The sequence below is a fragment of the Daktulosphaira vitifoliae genome, unplaced genomic scaffold (assembly GCF_025091365.1).
Source record: "Daktulosphaira vitifoliae isolate Bord-2020 unplaced genomic scaffold, ASM2509136v1 Scaffold_5, whole genome shotgun sequence".
Classification (NCBI taxonomy): Eukaryota; Metazoa; Arthropoda; class Insecta; order Hemiptera; family Phylloxeridae; genus Daktulosphaira; species Daktulosphaira vitifoliae.
Window position 1 is genome coordinate 29,452,768 of NW_026099576.1, and position 13,763 is coordinate 29,466,530.

At 28.9% G+C, this 13,763-nt stretch overlaps 1 protein-coding gene and 1 long non-coding RNA gene across 2 annotated transcripts in view; one reads left to right on the forward strand and one right to left on the reverse strand.

Moving 5' to 3' along the window:
* LOC126906559 (uncharacterized) overlaps positions 1-10,973 on the forward strand; it is a 34,546-nt gene extending 23,573 nt beyond the window's left edge. Inside the window, exons 2-3 of the long non-coding RNA XR_007704281.1 lie at positions 4,781-4,832; positions 9,861-10,973. This is a non-coding gene — a long non-coding RNA (uncharacterized LOC126906559). The remainder of the gene's footprint in view (positions 1-4,780; positions 4,833-9,860) is intronic.
* Positions 10,974-11,367: 394 nt separating this feature from the next.
* Positions 11,368-13,449, reverse strand: LOC126906558 (uncharacterized). Its single transcript, XM_050687137.1, has 5 exons — positions 13,281-13,449; positions 12,868-12,970; positions 12,745-12,771; positions 12,404-12,680; positions 11,368-11,721 (listed from the first exon to the last, which is right to left on the reverse strand). The coding sequence occupies exons 1-5, from the start codon at positions 13,374-13,376 to the stop codon at positions 11,682-11,684; spliced, it is 543 nt and encodes a 180-aa protein (XP_050543094.1). The 5' UTR covers positions 13,377-13,449; the 3' UTR covers positions 11,368-11,681.
* Positions 13,450-13,763: the final 314 nt, after the last annotated feature.

Genomic DNA, 13,763 nt, shown 5'->3' on the forward strand with positions numbered 1-13,763 from the left:
GTATCTGAAATTTTTTATTGCTATTCTTCAATGTTGTGCCTAATACAATCATTTTATATTTTAAACTAAAGTTCAAAATATAGGTTTTAATAAAAATTGTTATTGTCATTTTACCTTATAGTTGAGAACGATGAAAACGATCGTTAAATTTTGTAACCAAAACCATTGTAAAAGATAAAGGNTGTAAACAAAACCATTGTAAAAGATAAAGGTTCATATGAATCAATAGGTACTAAGTATCTTATTATATAATAAAACATTGAAAAATTAGCCAATGTTGAAAAAACTACTTAACGATGAAGGATTTTCAATTTTTTTTTTTATTAATGAAAGATCTTAACGACTTTACTCTAGGAAAATTATTTGCAAAGATGAAAAAATTGTTTTAGACAACTGTAAGCGTTTAAAAATTTTATCAAAAAAGCCCATTGCCTCCAGGATATTTCAGTATAAATTTTATAAAATTGAATTTAACGGATTTCTTTTTTATTAAGTGTTATAATACGCATTTTATACAAATTTATCTTATTGAAATATTTAATTATTATTAATTATCATCAATATTAATTATAAAGTTTGTTTGCTTTCATAAAAAAAAAAGTTTATTTATTACAATTTATAAATATTTTACGAGATCTGGTGCTTAATTCACTATTGTAATATACAGAGTGGTCTACAATGTTATAACAAATGTAATAACTTTGATCTACTGAATATTTTTAGTCCCTTTTTTAAAAATAATTAATGAAATCCTTGAGTTTGTTTGAATCATATTTTATAATTTCTTTTTTAATTTTTCAAAATTTCAAAATAGTAATGTTTTAAAACTTTTATTATAAACAGTTTTAGGATAAGTTAGATGAATTTTACAGTTATAGTAATAATACGTAATAATCTAAAAAATGCATAAATTAAAAATGTTCAGTACATTAAGATTTGTCATAATATTGTGTGTCAGTCTGTATTTCACTATGGTGATTTAAATACTAGAATTCGTAAAATATTTATTCAATAAATATTATTTATTTACCACTCTATATTTATATTTATCTATAAGCACATATACATCACTAAGTATTTTACAAAGTAAAATGTAGAAAGTATTGATGAAACATATAAATTATTTTTTCTTAAAGAATAACAAGTTGCAAAATTTTAATTTCGAGACATTCCTTATTAATTTATGAAGTTTTAAATACAAGTAAATATTATAAATTATTGTAATACATTATTATTAGGTTGTTTTGAACAACTTTAAGAACATATTTCTTTCACATATTTTTATTGTACTGAATTTTAATAATATACTTGCTATATTATTTAGTTACTAACTTAAAATTCAGTTTTTTAAGTAGAAAAATCTAATGTCGATAAAAATTTGTATGTGAATACAGTTATCGAAATTATATCACCTTTTATAAATATAAATTAGTCACATATTAGGAAATAAACAGTTTAAATACATTTCAATTGTTTATTATTTGCTTATAAAATTTAAAAAATTAGTAAAATAAATAAAATGTATCTTTATGAATTTTCTTTAATACTAAAAATGAATTTAGTTGATACATTTTATGTATTAAATAACAAATAATAAGTTAAAACTTTTGATAGTTAATAGTGATTTCCCTGATATCTTGTACTAGTATTATTACTGATAAATGTTCAAACTAGATATTTTGTTAAAATGTTTTTATTTGATTGCGTTGTGACAGAAATCAAACGGACATGATTATATGTCGCAAAAGATAAAATCGAGTAAAAAAAACAAAAAAAGTAAAACTGAACTCTCATACGTGTGGGTAAAAGAAATACAAGTAAAAAAAAGTGTAATAACGGAAAATCAGCAGTCGTGTCACATTTCCATCGCTCGTAAACTGGCACTGCGGAGGAAAACGGACGAATCGTCGAAGTTGCGCCGAGTGAGTAGCTGATTTAATAAAGAATGAAAAGGCAAGGTTCGGCGACCCGTACGAAGTGATAGGAGCAGCTTTCAGGTTGGCGGGTGAGGAGAAAAAGTGGAAATAAAAAAAAAATTCGGCTATTCAAAAGAAACGACGAGGTAATGTGATTTCACGGTGTGCTGTCATGTTCACACCAAATATTAGGAATTGTGTGCCATAGGGAAACCCAACGGGACATATAATACAGCGCTAGAGTGTAGCTGGGGGTAGGGCGAGGAAGGTAAGAGCGAGAAACAGAGTGACGGAGATCGGATGATGAGGAGCGGCGACGAGGGTGGAAATTGGCTTGTCAATAAACATGACACCAAGTGTGGACGAAGTGAAAATATGCGGGGAAAGAACGGAAGAGGAGTTCAGCCTCCGTCGTTTTATACCATATTATTATTACTGTGTATACGGATAATATAATATAGGTCTCGCCCTCGCTCTTTGGAAAATAACTGAATGCACCGGGCACCCGACTTGCGTTTTGTTGCAATTAACTCTCTCATTCGACTGTGCGCCTACACTAGAAAATTATAAATGATCAGCGACTATTGTTGCTGAACGTCAGTCGTACGCTGTTCAGTTTCAACGCAAATTCTTTGATTGATTCGTTTTGTAATTAAAAACGCTATGTTTCTGTTCCGAGAGAGGTCTCACACGTCAAACTCGTAACAAATAACGTACAAAACTCGCTCATTTTAGTCGTCATCGTTTTCTGAGGCTTTTGCTTCGAGGGAAGCAATTAGCTTGTACTGTTTGTAAATCGCCTGACGAACATTAATAACAATTTTCAAGGATTTCAAATATTTACTTAACAATTTGCGTCATTTATGATACACCATCTGCACAGCACGTACGTTATATTTGTTGCCTATACTGCACGCCCGGCAAACTTTATATGAATTTTCATTAATATTCAAATAAAAAAAATCTACGCGAATCAGAAATATTCCATTCCGATCACTAATTGTCAGCAAAACTTATTCAGTGGGTCTTAACTATATATATATATATATATAAAAATTTGTGTAAATAAATCGTGTATACACTTGTTTTTTTAATAGTGTCAACAAGGTTCGTAAACGAAGTCTAGTCCGCATTTTAACGACCCCCGCAGTTTGTTAATGTTTTCGTATAATGCCATACACAATTATTACCCGGCTACTCGTTTACAATGTTATTACCATGCACTGCGTAACGCTGAAACCGATTTCCCAGATTATTACATTAAATATACGAGTGCTGTTGTCATTTTAAAACGAGCCCCGAAAATCATACACATATATTAACATAATAGTTGTCAACCAAACCGGTGCATCAATAATTACAGCCCTCCGGAGAATTGTCGGTAAATAAAGGGTAAGTGGACGAAACGGGGAAAAAATGAAGCGCTTCGAATGGTATTTACACGATTAACTATCACAGTTTCGGTGTGTTTAGCCCAAGTTCATAGTTGTATTATACACTTTTAACAGGCAGAGGGTGAAAAAAAAACCTCTTTATAATTTGTCACGGGTAATAAGCGCGATTTAATTTATTCTTGTATTTTTCTGTGTCACGTAGTGTGTACTTGGTATAACACTCATGTAATCGTTGTCTGCTACGTCGTCGGGCTCATAACGAAAAACTAAAAAGAAAAAAAAATTCCGCTACATTGAGCTTTCCTTCAAATCGCGCACATAATGTATGTTAATGACAAGCCACTTGTATTTTCCGAAACATTTGTTCCTGTCGTTCGGGCTCTCCGTTCATCTTATGTATACATTAATATACGCAATGCGGCAGTTTGATGGTCGGTTGGTTTTATGGTCGTGTTTTCTGATCTTCCGTGGCCGAGGGTATCGGCCCAGAGTTTTCCAATTGTGGATATTATAAAAAAAAAAAATGCCAACTTACAACGGAAAATTACATAAGGGGTTGAATGCATAGCACGGGCACCGGAGCGTGACATGTATTTGTATAAAAGTACAGCATACGGTGGTGAAGAAGAGCACGTCGTGAAGCAATTTTCTGTTTTCAAGTTATTTTGTCGTTGGAACCGCCAAGCGAACTGTTTGGCCAAGGACCGAGAATAATTTATGGCGAGGGTCGTGAAAAATGAATCATAATAATATAATGTATTGCAATAGATAAACGGTACGGAAACGATGGTAGCATTTCGTTTAAATCCGAAATTCCCGGACACATAGTAAACCCATTCTATACACGTGCACAATGCCATCGTGCAAATTTAATGAGCTTTCAATTAGGGCGATGCTGTGCAATATGTGCACGGACCATTTTATCGATCGATTATAGTTTAGACATTACACGTACAATTCCTGTCGACAATCTCATAAGTATTTGCTATTCAATGTTTGTTGTGTGAAAATAATAAGATCTATTTCGTTTAAAATGTATAAATGAGGCCATACACGTGGGTTCGTAAGACCGTTGGGCGTAATACTTAGAGAAAAGGGTTTTCTATAAGTACAATATTAATATGCGAGTCAAACAACAACTTATCTGAGAAAAAAATATTTACTCTTGTACAGTTACTATGCTGAAAATATTTACGATAAACTAACTAAAATGTAAGCTGAGCATATTTTGTGGCTATTTTTTATATAAATTTTATTAGTCTAAATAAATTATATTCAAACGCAAAAGTGGACAAAGGTTCTTGATCTCTTCAAAAGTTACCGTAACCCTCAGAAATTAAAACAAAAGTACATGTACTTATATAAAAATAATAATAAGAGTAGGAGAAAAATAAATTAACCTACACCCAAATTTTTTTATAAATTTCCGACAATTATTATTTAATTATGATATTATCATTATTATTTTAGGTGGGTATACAAATACCCTCGTTTCATTAGTTTATTCAACAGCGAACAAAAAGTAAGCATTGGATATTGTAAGTTTATATTACTTTGTTCATATAGTTTTCAAATACTAAAATATAATTTTAAAATGTATATAGCAAATATATACGAGTTATTTATAACCCTAAAAGTTAATAAATAATGATTATACATCAGATCTTGTTAAACTATTTTATTCTGCGAAAAAAATTATAAATGATTTTACCATATCATTTATTTAAAATGCATTTAATTTTAGAATTAAAAATAATTTTTACAAAAAATGTTGATTTTATTAAAATGTTGAGTTTTTTATACTTTTTTTTTTTATTGTTAACAGAAATCATTTCAATATCTAGTTACGCTCGAACATAAAGGTTAAATTTTTTAAATCCTTATAAAATTCCATATTAGTGAAAAAAAAATGTATAATTTTAGGTTTAAGCAACAAAAAGTTAGAAGGAAAAATTTAGCTTTGATATTTGTAAAATTACCGTCAAAATAAACTTTGAAGCTCATTTATAGCCTATTTAAACTTGAGATATTGATCGCACTTTTTAAATGGCCTCTTAAATATAATCTATTGAAGTTATAAATGTAGTGTTTTGAAATATGTATTTTTTATCATTTAATAAAATAATTGCATGTTTTTCACTAATTAGCGATTATCTCAAAAACTTCAATCTGAAAATTCTAAGACCAGAAAAAGTGACGCAATTCCATTCAGAATTATTATAATATTTTTGCCGCAGAAAAGTGTTGTGCAATGTTATACAAAAGCAAAAAAGTGCGTTTAGGTTGTATCAGAAAAAAATCTCATCGATTTAACTTGCCGCCACATAGTTTTACTAAGACTAAGTGACACACAAAAAAAATCAAAGTTATTATCAAGTAATACTGTCAACATAAAATGTGATGAGCATTTTGTCCACATGAGGCGGCGCCGGCGGCACTTTTGAATATCAAACGGCTAAAACTGAGGCGAAGAAGGGAAACTATTGCGCACGGAGGAAAAAACAGATTGTTTTTAATTAAACGCGTTTTAATATATTTTTATTATTCATATTAGTTGGGCGACGTTACCGACTGGGGTTGACATGTTTATTCGGTCATCAGTTTTGTCGGTGACTTCACGCTGAGCCGTAATAATCGTCCAACCATTACCTACATGTATACGCGCGCCCATTACCCGGGTGCGCGTATAGCGACATTCTCTTTATTTTTTATTTTATACTTACTTCATGTTATTATTATTATTATTATTATTACATGCGTATTGGTAGCGGCTTCGGAGTGCCTACACATAAACGACTGGCATTACGGTTCGGGTCTTTACCGCCGCCAAATGGCCAATTTGTATTATTATTCCTCTACATTTTATTTTCTCTACTCGGCCGTATGATTCGTTAAGGATTCTCTTTACTCGGCTCGTTTACACAACACCGCGGTGTATTTTCGTGGCACTACAAAATACAAAATGCAATATTGACGGCCGTATCGTAAATTGACGATTTTTGTCACCCCGCGACGACTACTACGGTGGCCCGACAACATGTTTCGTTGTTCTCGTGTAATGAAATGCTTTCTTTATTACTAAACGACGACACAAAAAACAGTTGATGACGCCGTTTGACGACCGCCGCCGCCGCCAAAACGTTAAACCACGAAAACATACCCACAACAAACGTACATTTATCTGAAATCTAACTCGAGTTTCTATTGTAATTCAAATTTCAAGTACTGACTACTATGATTTTTACTATAATAAACTGGTGCGTTCATGTCAGTATATATGCACATTTTTCAAATCGTTTAATTTTTTTTTATAACAATTTTATATTCGCTTTATTACGCGCATACAGTCGTTTTTTACATTTTATATAATAACGAAAAATATTATATTTCGCACTGCAAAGAATCCATTGCTTAAGGGCGTTTGATTTAAATTTACATTTATATGGTTTTACGGCATTTTAAACACACACAATATTTGGAAAAAAAATATTAAATTCAAAACTAAATATTTTACAGTGTATTTCCGTATGAACTCTAAAATTAGTGACTTTTATAGATAACATCAAGTTGCGCTTAAAAATTAAATATCACGAGAAGAATTATATTGGGAAAAAATGATCAGATACTTGAATAATAAAAATTACTCTTTTTTTTTTTCATAAAAATTTACTTTGAAATATGTAAGTAATTTTTCAAAAGGATAAAAAATTTTTAATTCTTAGTAGTGTTAATTTTTATAATATTAGATAAGAACAAAATTCTACTTTAAAGATGATATTTTATTTTTACAAATACTTGCATTTAGTAATAAACCGAGAGAATACGCTAGAGATAATACATTTGGTAATGGGAGTTTTCTTAAGAATATTATTCTGTAGATTATTATGTGAAAATAAATTCTTTAAAAAAAAAAAATTTATAAAACTACATTATTTTTTAATGAATATTTAATCAGACTTGAAAATTATTTTAAGTAATGAACATTTTTTGAAAATTTATGATGGAAAATCATCTTTTACTTGGTTGGGTAGTCACATTATAATAGAAATAATAACTATTAAAAACAAATTATTGAAAGTTTTGTCAATTTTATTAAATTTGGTGGTGAATTTTTTTTTTTAATTTCTTTTACTGTATCGTGTATTTATTCTAACAAACACTATATCCTCCAAAGATACGCAACGTGATTTCTAACATATTTTTGTCTTCTATGCCTGTGGCACACAGAATTTGATGAAAACTTGTAATGGTAAGGTGAAAAATAAGGAGAAAATAATACAAGGTTTTCACGTAATGCTACCGGTAATGATGACTAGGTGGTGATGGTGGGGTTGAGATCGTAGTGTTCGGTCAACCGTGATCTGGTGTCTGTGGTTAATTCGCCGTGAACGCCGCCTTCGTCAGAGCAAATACTGTCCTACACCTCCTGTAATGTCACCATGGATATTTGTCGACAGAAGGTGGTCGGAAAAGCCTCTTCGCTCTATGACAATGTATATAAGGAAATACCTGTCGACAGGTGAAAGAGTCAGTGACAACGGAGGGTAAATTGATTTTCCGTTTCGAAGCAAAGTGGAATTTCCTCGCATACCCTTACCAGTAAATAGCCTCGTTCAGCAGATCCTCAAAAAATGCTTATTTACGAGTATTGCCGGTATAGTATCACACACGATTTTAATAATAAAATAGGCGTTGAGGTGCAAGAATACGATTGGGAAATACCGTCACATAAACACAACGGTGTATTACTCATGTTCAGCTTTCCAGGTGGACAAATACTATTGCAAACACATAAAGAATTAAACGTTTACCATGGTATGCGTCGATCGCAGTTGACAAATTGCCTTTTTTTTTTGTACGGGCAAGTGCCATGGTCTATACATACACATAGTCGTTGCAGTCATGTGTCCGCCAAACTTATTGTCATATTATTGTACATGCTTGAGTATAATAACATTTACATTTGGTGTCAATCGGCAATCGTTTGTTGTTCGTTATTCAATAGAAGTCTTGATACAGACTTCTATTGGGAATGTTTATATTATTTTGTACCCTGTAAATCGTATCCGCTACTCTTTCATGGTGTTAACGAATCAATATTGTTGTATNGTATCAAAATTCATTGGGAATGTTTATATTATTTTGTACCCTGTAAATCGTATCCGCTACTCTTTCATGGTGTTAACGAATCAATATTGTTGTATTATTATTAACGTTTTCACGCAAAATTCCAAAGAATCCGCCCACTGCACATTATCTGGATACAATGCGAATTTCACTGCAGCTACCACATCACACTATGACACAATGGATCCCATAGAGCATCGTTAAATAAGTAGCGTCCGAACAGGGTCGATGATAAATATTTAAATCAATAAATATATGTTATAACATATTTGTACGTGGAATAGTTCAATATAACCATTATTACGTTAAATAATACCTTGTATGGGTGTTCAGTAAGTAAGGAAACGGGTTTCTCATTGTTTGCAACAATTGACCCATTACCGTATTTACTGAACACCCTATAAAAAGTATTATCTACTTATTATTTTTATGCATATATATGAAACGAGATACACTATGATTTACTAATTTTCATATTAGTTTATATAGTCAAATTAGTAAATCGCGGTGTCCCACTCTGTATAACAATAACATTATATTTTACGAACAATTTTTAGTGTCCTACAACTTGTACACTAAATGGAAAAATCAAAACATATTGTTTATGTAGTAAACAGGTAACATATGAAATCTCAAGTGTTGCATAAATAACTTTTTAAAACGTTAAATAAAGACATGATAAAGTATATCATTAACAGTGATTGATAACACCATAGTCAGGGAAAATGGTTGGTAGCTAGCAACCATCAATTATAGATAATAGATAATATTTATATCTATAAACTTGGAGTGCTAATAACTAGTGTTTACAAAATATATTCTATTTTGTTAAAAACTTATTAAGTTTTTAAGAAATTTTTTTTTTATAATTGTCGTCGATTCATCGTTGTTTTTTAACAGTGTTCAGGAATATATTTCTATTATTAATTACAATTTTAATATATCAAAGTTGTAACGCAAATAACTAATGTTGATCTACTAAATTGAAAATACGCAAAATATATATAATAATTTCGCATTTGCAAATGTCTTTTTTTTTTTTTGTTTGGAAGTGAATTTAGGAAAATATGCAAAGTATATATTAAAAAGCTGTTAAAAATCAAATATTTTTGTTAAATGTTGTTTGTTGCACGATGAACACAGTAAAACTTATGATTGTATTCTTTATGTTATTTAACCAAGAGAATCTTTAGATTTTTATAAAACTAAGTAAAACATCCACTTTTATTTTTTATAATTAACACATTTTCACAACTATGATTAAATTCCCGATAAAAAAAAAATTATAATTATTCTTATTTTTTTGACAGTATCTCTTTTGAAAAATTTAACATTTTATCTTATTGAAATTACAACTATGATAATGAGTTTTTCGTTATAGAATTGTTTTGCAAACGGATAATTTATATCTTCTATTTTGCAGGTAATTCGGTTTGCGGAAGTACCCAGAGAGAAAATGTAACGACAGAAATGTTTTCTGTGTATTTTCATTTGAATGCGTTGGCAACCGGAAGCGTTTTAACGGCGAGTGGCTGCCTTATTTTGTTACAACCGACGCTGAAAATGGGCAGAGGGATAGGCAAAAGGATTGAGTTGCAAGAGGCTACGACTTTGGAGAGTTTGTCAGTCGAAATTAGGGCTTCGACGGATTAAAACGCACACGGAAAGGAAACGCCGAGGTAAGAGAAAGTGTGCGCTAAGTACACGGCGACGAAATGTTTAAAGACACTTAAGCTCGACGAATTGCGTATAAATATTCATAGCAGGAGATGCGATAGGTATACATAAGTAGAAGAAAGAGACAAAAGCCTGGCGAAAGGATTAGAACTCATCAACATTTTCGTCGTTAGCTCTCATTTTCCCTGCTGTACACCCGTTGTGTTTTAATCGTTCAAGCCCCTGTGCAATGATTGATAAATCGTAAGCCGCACCTAACCCTTTTCATTATACACAGCGACATTTTAACGGAAAAACCCAAGTATATATGTTTAATATTGAGGTGTTTACGGTGGGGAGAAATAATCATTATCGTTTGCAAGTCTAAACTACGCGTCGACAAAAAAAATAAAGGATTTTGTTGAAGAAACATCAGAAAAGATTGTTAAATTTTTTTTCTAGACACCCTCTTCGCACGGAAAAACAAGAGAAAAAAACGTTTAACCCTACCGGCTACTGATAATTTATACAGATCTCTTGGTTTATAAAGGGAAAAACAAAATCCCAACATTAATCAACACGGTCGAATGGGTGAACATAAAACGCAAACACAAGCAATTGGAAAATGCAACTAACCTAACCGATTACACGTGCCATTTCTTTTTAACTACCATATTAAAAAATATATGTTTTATTTTAAGAAATTCAATAAAGTTCCAGTATAGTCTGAAATTATAATTTTTAATACAAATTTCTTTTTTCATACAGAGCAATATTTAAAGTTAGCCTAATTTAATTAGGCTATGAAAGAAAATGTGATTGTTAAAAGTTAATTTTTTTTTTTTGCTCATTACTAAAAAAAAATTCTCAAAATGATAGAATCAGGTAACACAGAGAAAAATATCTAAATATTTTTAATTTAGAACGTTATTAATGTCAATAATTGAAATTAATATCAAACAATTATTGTTTGTTATTAATACTTAAATTATTTTTTTACAAATTAGAAATCTCGTTTTAACTATTTTTGAACTAATTTATACATCTGAACAAATATTTTTAATAAGATATGAACAGATTTTATGCATGTAAAAAGTTTATATCATTTGATTAACCAAAATTCTCACAAAGAATACAAAATATATCTTAATTATTAACTGAACAATTAAGTACAAATTATATAAAACATAAATACTCATTTTATTTGTAACCTTCTAATATAATTTCATAGTTAAAAGTTAGAAATATAACAATTCTAATAAAATTCAAAATAAAAATAAATATTTTATGTCACTATTTGATACACGTAATTTTTATTTTTACATTATTGTTAGTTTAAAAAGATTAAAACAATAAGATAAATAAGTTTTAAAATAATTATTTTGACGTTGTAAGATGTCAAAGGAAATGTGTTAATTGAACATATTACTTATATTTTCACAATTATTAAAACATTCTCTCAATAAATACAGAATTTAAAATAAACAATGTATTTAAAAAAACAACTTAAAAAAATTTGTTAATAGAGACAACTGTGTCAATTGTACATGAGTTTTAAATGTGGTACATTCATACACTCATAAGTGGATTACTTAGAATTAATTGAACCTGCCAAATCAGGTATGTAGCTATAAAAAAAAAAAAAAATCGAAAAGTTGTATTAATATTTTAAATTTGTACCATATATATTTTAAAAAAAGTAATAATCTACACATTACACAAAATTGCATTGCATTTTGTTTTTATTGTGCAATGATGTTTAATTAAAAATAGAATTTTTAACAAAATTTATGTAGTTGTTTTTTTTTTTAGTCTATTTTTAATTTAAATGAGGTATCAGTGTGGAATCCTCATGAAACAAGACCAAGAGGACTTCTACGACAACGATAAAGAGACCGATTTAGGGAGAATCTTATGATGATAGACGTTAGAAATGGAGAAGTACTGGCAATGTATAGAGAAGCGTAGAAAGTCATTGTGGAAGCGGGGATGGGTATTCAAGACCTTAATTAAGCTTTTATAATATATATATTTTATATTATTTTATACTTTATATACTGACTTTATCATAGCACTGCAACAAGTTAATGCGATATGAAATACTATTGATCAACAATGTGCCTTTTGAAGTATCTTTTAAACTTATACAGACATAAGCCATATATATTTAATTTATACATTTTTTCTAGGGAGATTTACTTTGAGGCAAGGAAATATTCTCAAAAAACTGTATAAATTATTATTAGCTCATTAATTTAGTTAAAATATATTTCTAAGTTTAATATTTTTTGAATTGATGATATTAATTACAATTTGTATTTGTTAGGATCATTAGGTTTGTTAACTGCATATCTGATAACATTGAAACTCCATACGGTAATTAAAATATCCAAGTGTTTTTTGTCAATATTTTTATTGTGTTGCTTAAATAATTTGCGTATATCAGTTAATTGTACGTGTTCTTTATCTAATTTATTAAATGCATTCAACAAAATACTATTTAAGAATTGATCTGATTTTGTTTTGGACATTATTTTACGGGCTAATTTATAAACGTGATCTTTATGAATAAATAAACATTTTTCGTCTGAAAATAAATTGTTAATAGTTTTACAACTTTAAAAAAAATTTATAGTAGATTAATACAATACCTGTAGTATTGCAATATGAAATATTTGCTATAACAGAAATAAATTATAATTTAATGTTTTGAATATTGAATGAAATTTGTGGTATATGTACAATAATAATAATTTAGTCGATTTTTTAATTACCCCTGCCTAATTTGCGTGCAATTTCATTCAATTGACTTGATGTCAGATTATCGTAAGTTAGTAGTTCTCTGATATTGTCTAAGGTCGCATTAGTTAATTTTGCCTAAAAGTGATAATTGAAATAAAATTCGTTAAATTTCAATGGTTTTTCTTATTTAACTAAAAAAAATTGTTTTTTTTTCAGAATAACAATATTGTAATAAAAAAAAATTGATTTTGCCAAAATGCTATATCAATATTTAAAATTGGATAATTTTGACAGTCATCATTAAAAATTAGTAATTGGTGAAGAACACTATGATTATTATTACTTAACTTTATTAAAAAATTTTCTTTTATTAAAATGTATAAATCTAGATTAACATTTATTTCAATTAGTATATTAGTTTATTGAACGCGAAAAAAATTCATACCTTAAAATCTTTATCAGATATACTAGTTGGCTTTAGTGAATCGACAAATGAAATTAGAAAAATCAAATATGCTTTAATTATAATTTTGAGTTGCATTTTATATTTTCGTACAAAAATGTATTTTTTTTTTATTCTAAGTACAAGATAATATTTAAAATTAACAAGTGTATTAAGTTATATGTTAAAAAAAAAATAGAAATACTATTAAAAATATTTTAATAATTTTTCATTACTTAAATACATTTATTTTAATGAAAATACAAAAATTATGTATATTTTTTTAATAAAGTGTATTATATCAAGTGTCACCTACACGTAATGATTCATTATCATAAATCACTTATTTAATTGAAAAATATAAATAATATTGATAGTTTTTTTAATCTATCGATAGCAAATTTTGAAATATTAACATTTTTAAATATAGAGTAGAGGAAAAGCGCAGCAGAGTAATACGTAATGATAAAAATAATATAAACCACA